At 34.5% G+C, this 8,161-nt stretch overlaps 1 protein-coding gene across 1 annotated transcript in view; it reads left to right on the forward strand.

Annotated features, from left to right (window-relative positions):
- Positions 1 to 1,631: 1,631 nt before the first annotated feature.
- LOC109237482 (coatomer subunit gamma) overlaps positions 1,632 to 8,161 on the forward strand; it is an 11,761-nt gene continuing 5,231 nt past the window's right edge. Inside the window, exons 1-6 of the mRNA XM_019403794.1 lie at positions 1,632 to 1,840; positions 3,926 to 4,023; positions 4,221 to 4,271; positions 7,218 to 7,331; positions 7,423 to 7,623; positions 7,715 to 7,816. Of these exons, the coding sequence (XP_019259339.1) occupies positions 1,795 to 1,840; positions 3,926 to 4,023; positions 4,221 to 4,271; positions 7,218 to 7,331; positions 7,423 to 7,623; positions 7,715 to 7,816 (612 nt within the window). The 5' untranslated portion in view covers positions 1,632 to 1,794. The remainder of the gene's footprint in view (positions 1,841 to 3,925; positions 4,024 to 4,220; positions 4,272 to 7,217; positions 7,332 to 7,422; positions 7,624 to 7,714; positions 7,817 to 8,161) is intronic.

Below are 8,161 nucleotides of genomic sequence, written 5' to 3' on the forward strand. Positions count from 1 at the left end.
TTACTTACTTAAAACCTATTTTAGTATATTCTAAATTTGAAAGTGTTGCAAGTGTCTGAGTTGTCGGCTTGCCTAGTAACATGATAGGTACCATCACGACATGGTGAGTTTGGATTTTGACATTTTAATATATAGAAATACATGTGGCAAGCTTATAATGTGCTACGCGGCTATTTTGAAGTGTCAAAATTGACCAAGTTTGATCCATTAGTTATAGAGGCGTGTTTGAACCAAAAAGAAAATGCTTAGGGTAATTTTAAAGGTTAATAGAAGGTATATTTGAGCCATTTTATTTTTGGCCCTTTCCCGTTTCTGATATGAATTAAAAAAACTACTCACTCTGTATTTATAAAATCAATAAATCTATCTTAACTAACTTAGTTCTCTATTTTTATATTAATTTATCCCTTGAACAATTCGAGTTAAATACCAAAACACGAATAGTAACTTTTTTCATGGTCTCCTTCGACGAACAATGCAAAAGTTTTTCATACCCGGTATTTATAAATATAAAGCCTAATCACATATTAATTTCTTTCGCAAAGATATCCAAATTAAAAAGAAAAAAAAAAACCTCTTCTCCATTTGCAAACCCATCATTGTTTGCTTTTACTATTGCTGCTTCTTTTTCTACATGTTTTAATATAACACTTCTGTACGAACTTTCTTTAATGCTAATCCCAAGCTTATTGCTATTTGAACGAAAATAAAGACATAATTCTAAAAAAATTGACATTTTCTTCCTTCGATTATTTTGAAATTATTGTATTTAAAAATTTAGGTGTTAAGAGATTTGACCGCATAAATATTTGATTGTTGGGTGTGAAATGAGGTGACCTTATGCCAATGATGATGAGGGGTGATATTGTGGGTTACAAACTTACAACATGGAGGTTGAAGAAGAGGAGGATAGGACAAAAAAGTAGAAGGAAATATAATAGATGATGAGGGGTGATATTGTGTGAAATGAGCACGTATTTTCAATATGAAAATAGTTCTTCAATCCAAGTTTTAGGGGCAAAACATGTTTTCTAATTTTTCCGAAAACAAGGTTCCGAATTTAGTAAGTATTGAAACCAAGTATTAAAGCCAAGAATATATGAAATAATTGGCAGTAGATATATCAATGACTAAATATAATTTTTGATTGTTAAAGAAATAATTGCTGAGTTAAGAGATCCTATTATTGTTTAGATTGGCCTATTTTAAGTACTTATTACTTTTAAGCACTTTTCTAATTTTTTTATAGTGTTTGACAATGATAAAAAATATTTAAAAGCACTTATTTTTAGGCATAAAAAGTACAAAAATAACCAAAAATTAAAAATTGAATATTACCAACTTATGACTTTTACTTTTGACTTTTAACTTTTAGCTCATAAGTTATTTTTTAAAAGCAACCACCCTCTAAAGCAATGATACGATGATTTAGAGGATGAAGAGGCTGCTGAAAGGGAACTTCAAGAAGCGGAGAAAAGGCACCAAGAAGACTATGTTTATAAATGGCTAAAATTGCACTCAATTTTAATTTGTGGTCATATTTTAAAGAGAAACTTAAAGTGGCTATTTGTGGAAATGGCCCTCTTTTGGTTACAGTAGATCCAATTGACCCGGCTCCTAACTCACCTCAGCGCTCGCACACCGAGAGAGCTTCAGAGATCAAAATTTTCGACTTCACTACTCAGCATATAAATACAGTGAGACTGTATATTATAGAGATTAATCTAATAATTTCACCTTCACCTTCCTTGGTGAATACTCACAACATCTCTCTGCAATTCCTCTCGTAAAAAAATGGCTCAGCCTCTCCTGAAGAAAGACGACGATCGCGATGACGAAGGTACAAATTTTTGAATTCTCAAGTTTTTACAGTCTTAACATATAATTATTCACGTATTGCTGTTTTACGACGCTTTAGATCTGCATTTTTTAGTTTCTTCTTAATATTATGTGTTCCAGTGAATATCGAGTCTTATTGCTGTCAATCTGTTAGGATTTATGGATTGAAGTTTCCACCGCGTTAGTATTTATATGGCGGCAAGTTTATGTTTGATCTTCTTTGAATTTCTCGGTGGTTTTGATTCGAATTGATCCGCTTCTTTTACGACTGTATTTGTCCTTGCAGGCTTCCTATAGATCTGCATTGTGATTTAATGCTTCATTCACTTTATGTTTTCTGGATGAAAATGAGTCTGATTATAGTTGATCTGTTAGTAATCAGCTGCTGTTACTAGCCTTTTTACCTTTTTTCTTTCTGATAACCGTGTATTATTGATGCAATGTGCAAATCAGTTAGAATTCAGCATTGAACACTTTTTAGTATTGGAATTAGATATACCTGAATAGAGCGGCACGAACTGTGTAGATTCATATGAACTGGCACCATAGGCACATCGACTGTAAATGAGTTGAAAGAAGCAATCTGTAGAAAATTTGGATATGCTCACTAAATTTTGTAAATAATGGCATATGGAGATCTGTTGTCACTCTTTTGAGAAGAATCGACATAATAGCTTTTCGCGTAAAAAAGTTCCTACTATAAAGGAATTCAACATAATGGATTCGGTGGTTCATCTAGCTTAGGCGAACTGATATGGGATTGAGGCACAATTGAGTGATTGACGAGTTGAAAAGCTACTCATCTAACTTATTGAAGATTTGAGTGAAACAGACCTGATTTGATTCTTGAAAAGAATGTACGACAGTGTTGATGAAGCCAATCGCTTCGTCGCTGCGAAGCGAAAGGTTATTGCTTCATAGCCATGCGCTTCATAGAAATATGCGCTTCGAACAACGACACGCACAATGATCCAAACAAAAAAGGGCCGGTTCTTTAAATTTTAACTTTGCGGAGTTGGACCGATCTCGGCATCATTGTTTAATCGATGCCGAAGTTAATTATTTTTATTGTAATTTATTATTATAGTACCATAATTCATACTACTCCCATTCCAATATATATGACATCATTTTCTTTTTTAGTTTGTTCCAAAAAGAATGACAACTTTCTAAATTTGGAATCAATCTAACTTAAATTCTCATTTTAACCTTAATGACAAGCTTTTATAGCCACACAAATGTTATGGCATGTTTATGACTACAAGTTCCAAAGCATCCAAGGGTCTGGCCTAGTGGTCAATGAAGTGGCTGAGAACCATGGGGTCTCAGGTTCAAATCCCAGCTGAGGCAAAAATACTAGGTGATTTCTTCCCATCTGTCCAAGCCTTGATGGATAGAGTTGCCTGGTATCTCTTGCTAGTAAGAGGTAGCAAGTATCCCGTGGAGTTAATCGAGGCGCGCACAAGCTGAACCAGACACCACGATTATTGTTAAAAAAAAAGACCACAAATCTCAAAAGTTTTATAGCCACATAAGTATTATGACATGCCTATAATCATAAGGTTCATAGGTCTTCCTTTCTTTCTTAAAATACGTGCCTAGTCAAACTATGCAACATAAATTGAAATGGGGGGGGGGGGGGGGAGTATTTGTTTGGTACTTTTAATTTTCTGTAAATTGTGTGCTTCACTTCAAAGAAATGTGCAGACGCGTGCTTTACTTTTGCTTTTCGCTTAAAGCTTCATAGACCTTATTTCTCTTTGCGCTTTTTACTTCTAGAACTCACTCGCTTATGGATATATACCTGAATAGAGCCGAGTGGATAAAGATGATTGATATAGTAGAATCCGACTAATTAAGGATTGAGGTTTAGTTGGCTGATTGAGTTGAAATTGCTCATTTGTTGGTTTAGTGTGAAAATGTTGGGGAAGCTAACTGTTTGTGGTTCATTTAATGTGTCATTTTCAAAACTCTCCAGAATAGTGCTTTTTGCTCGATCTATGTGATGTAGTCATTGGCTAGTAGGAGGAACTTACTTCGTTCGTAGTCAAAGGGCATTTCATATTGGATTTATATAACAATGCAGCGGAGTACTCTCCGTTTATGGGGATTGAGAAGGGGGCTGTGCTTCAGGAAGCTAGGGTTTTCAATGATCCGCAATTGGATGCACGCAGATGCTCACAGGTCTGTTCTATTGTTATCTTTGTTTTCGGATTCTGCCATCCAAATTATAACTTTTGTAGATTTTATGTCATGTCTGTTCTATTGTTATCTTTGTTTTCGGATTCTGCCATGCAAATTATAACTCTTGTAGATTTTATGTCATGTTAATTTACTTAGACTAACTTGTTAGCGCTTCCTTTATTTTCGGGGTTTTTCAGGTCATTACAAAGCTTCTGTATCTTCTGAATCAGGGTGAGACGTTTACAAAGGTTAGTTTCTAAGCTAATTCTGTTTTTGCAGTCAAGCATCTATTCTCTTTTTCTCAATTATTTTCTTTTGATAAATTGTACATTAAGTTGTTACTATTAAGCAGAAAGAAAAAGAAGTATGTGACATCACAGCTCTTGCTAGACCACTTTTTTTATGAGAATTAAGTCACCAAAGCAAATTTCTAGATAGTGGAAAAATATATTGGATATTGCACAACATTATTCTATTTCACTTTTTACCTTCTAGTGTAGCTTATATTTTGTCTCGATTTATGCGGCCACAAACAGAAGTTCTTATCTGCTTATTATATCTACGATCTCTAGATGGTTTTAACTGCATTCATCGCTCAATATCATTACGTAAGCTCGATGAAAGACCACCTATTGCATTTAGCTTAAAACATGGAAGCTAGAGTGAAGGATGTTTGTAACAGTGTGTCACATACAGGCTGTATTAAGATCATTTCTCATTAAAATGACTATTCTGTACTTTGTCTTAGACCTGGTAAGCTAGAGTCTGAAAAGTCTCAATGCCTTTACGCGAGATAGTGTGTAATCATATTTTAGTTTTTTAAAAAAAAAAAAATTGAATATGTAATGCGCTACCGACTTCGGTGGATCTTGCCCAATTTCCCCCTTTTCAAGAAAAAATATAAATTTTGAACTCATAGATTGGCCGTTCAAAATGGGGCATAAAGTGCATATATGTAAAAAAAAAACGTAGATTACTCAATCAGATAGATAATTTAGTCAATAAGTGTGCTGATACTGCAAAAAAGTAGGTTCCTCTAAGTATTTACCAAGTTCTCCTTCATTTACGTGCCTAAAATTTAGAATTGTACTAATTTCTTTCTAGTGTATGTTTCCTCTCCTAATATTTTTACAATGCCATTTGCCAGTGGCATGAATACTTGTTTTGACATATGTAGATATATTTGTGTTAGAGACGTTTGGTACTCCGGATAGGATAATGTTAGGTATACGTCAGGGATTGAATAATTATGGGGGAATTATACTTGGAACTATTATTCTTGTCATTGCATTAGTGCAAGATCAATTAGAGGATGTCCTATTATATGTGGGGCTTCAGTATATAAGATTAATTAACAGATATGTTACCATTAATATTGTTCTAGCCTTTCTCTATGTAGTCAGATTGATTCCTCTAGTACCAAAAAAAAAACTTTTCGGGGTTTTAATACTTTTAATTTCGTAAAACTCTATTATACTTTGTAAAAAAATAAATTATATAAGAAATAATAATTTAAACAAACAATAACAGAGTTTTGCAATAAAAAGAATTAAAATTGCCCTATGGAAAATAATAACTGAAACAAACTATAATAGTGTTTTGCAGTAGAAAGAGTTAGAATTACCTAATGGTTTTTGGTAATGGTGGAATTCAATTAGTAGTTTTTTATTCTATCCAATAATATTTATTCCATAATAACATGTCCATTCCTAAAAAAAAACATTGGTTGATGTAAGACAAAAATCTATGAAAAACTTAAATAACCAATAAAATTAAAAATTACATGAAACAAAATAATTCAATTGAATATGAATACAAGAAGAAAGTCTTTTTTTTTTTTAATCATAGAAAATAGATCCTGAAAAGATGGAGAAATTACAAATAGAAAAAATTTAAAAACTTAGGAGGAAGACGCAATATGGGAGTTTGTCGTAGGGTTTCTAAGTGGGAGAGGGGACGGGAAAACTAGATTAGGAGTTAGGTTGGCGGCTTTGTGGTGGAAAGAAGCTATAGAAAAAGGGGAAGTGAACTATACTCTGGTCAACAAATGAAAAACTTTTTTAAGAACCGGTTAATTGCTCTTAGTTAGATGTGTGGGATGGGGTGGGGGATTTTTTTTTGGGGGGGAGGGGGGAGTTCATAGTACCTGTTAATGCAACCTCACAGTCGAAGAAAAGCAGCCTAAGTGCTAAATCTGACCCCCTACATTTTTCAAAGTAATATAATAAGGAGATTAGTCTCTCATTTTTTTATAAGGAGATTAGACTCTCATATGAGACTAAGTAGATATTAACCGTTTCATTGTGTCCTTGGCCTATTTTTATTAAGGTGAAAAACCTATTTCCAAATTGGAGTCTAGTTTAAGCTATCAAAGAAAAACCAATAGAAGAGATGTGGCTAAGTAGAGAGCTGTAGAATTCATAAAACAAGAAAAGAGCCTTTACTTTTAAATAACTAGTTATTCTTCTTGTTGTGAGGGCCTCGTTTGAAATAAGCCTCTCTGCCCTAATCAAGTGCCACTTGCATTGCAGGTACACCTACTTATGTTCAGGGTATTCCCCCACTCCCTCCCTCTTACCAATATATCATCTACATATTTCTACTAGAATAGGAAACCTATCAAATTGTTGGACCAGGGGGAGGCGGAAGAGGTAATGGGGAGTAAGCTCACGATAAATGAGGTGCTATAGAAGAGGGGAAGTCAATTGTGCATAAGATGGGAGAGAAACTGACGTGCTAAAGGAGATGTTTGTTGCCAGTGGGATAGTAAAAAAGGAGGAGATTTGAGAGAAGAGATGATTGCCTTGTTTGGAGGTAGGGGTTGAGTAGAAGAGAATGGAACAAAGCTTCCTTACTTATTATAAAATGTGAGGGACATAATATCATTCCTTATTCAAGATATTCCTAATCATGATCTCTCTTGAAGGATCGGGTGTTACCTCATTTTAAAAGTATGTTTAATTCCGGGAGGTAATTCAAACGCAGGACAAGATCTGACTAATTTGCATGGACCTTAATCCCGCGTACGAATTAGCTCCTATGTCTCTTTTTATGAAGCTTCTTTTCTTGCTGCTTTTTTCTTGTAAAAAACCACCAAATTATCTTGTCCTTGTACAAGGTCTTTGTGTCACTTCGAGTACATTGTCTCTTTTTCATCATGAGAGCTCATTTCCTTAGTTCGTATTAATTTGTAGGTTGAAGCTACAGAAGTGTTCTTTGCTGTCACAAAACTCTTTCAATCAAAGGATCTTGGTCTAAGGAGAATGGTATACTTGATAATAAAAGAGCTTTCTCCCTCAGCTGATGAGGTAAGATCCTAGTTGATCTCCCGTGTTGATTTGTAAAGTTCTACTTATTCTGTGGATGAGAATAACTTTCATTTCTTTTTTGCTCCAAAAGGTGATCATCGTTACTAGCTCTCTTATGAAGGACATGAATAGCAGAACAGATATGTATCGTGCAAATGCTATTCGAGTCCTCTGCCGAATCACAGATGGGACTCTTCTCACACAAATTGAGAGATACTTGAAACAAGCGATTGTTGACAAAAACCCTGTTGTTGCAAGTGCTGCCCTTGTTAGTGGAATCCATTTGCTTCAGGTACTCCCAGAATTTTGAAGAATCCTCTTTCCTTTGGTTGCTTGTTTGGTTGTAGCTTTCTTGAAATCTTCTTTGTTTATGACTTTCCCAGACAAATCCGGAGATTGTGAAAAGATGGAGCAATGAGGTCCAAGAAGCTGTTCAGTCAAGGGCAGCTCTCGTTCAATTCCATGCGCTGGCGCTGCTGCACCAGGTATGAGCACTCATGGTTAATCAAGTAATTTGCTAATCTTTTCGAGAATTTTGTCTTTTATCATCAATCCTTTCTTTATATGTGATTACTAAATTCTTGTGTCCGAATTATAAAAAAAGACTTAGTCCCCAAATATATATGGGAAAATACATTAAAAACCCCTAAACCATACCCGTTCTGCTACTTTCATACTTAAATTATGGGGTGTTCACAGTCTTAAGTAGGAGAAATTATAGTTCAGGGGATACTGTGAACATCACATATTTTAAGTATGAAACTAGCAAAACGAGTATAGTTTATGGTTTTTTTTATGTATTTTCCCAGTATATATGTGTGGGGGTGGTT

The sequence above is a fragment of the Nicotiana attenuata genome, unplaced genomic scaffold (genome assembly GCF_001879085.1).
Source record: "Nicotiana attenuata strain UT unplaced genomic scaffold, NIATTr2, whole genome shotgun sequence".
Taxonomy (NCBI): domain Eukaryota; kingdom Viridiplantae; phylum Streptophyta; class Magnoliopsida; order Solanales; family Solanaceae; genus Nicotiana; species Nicotiana attenuata.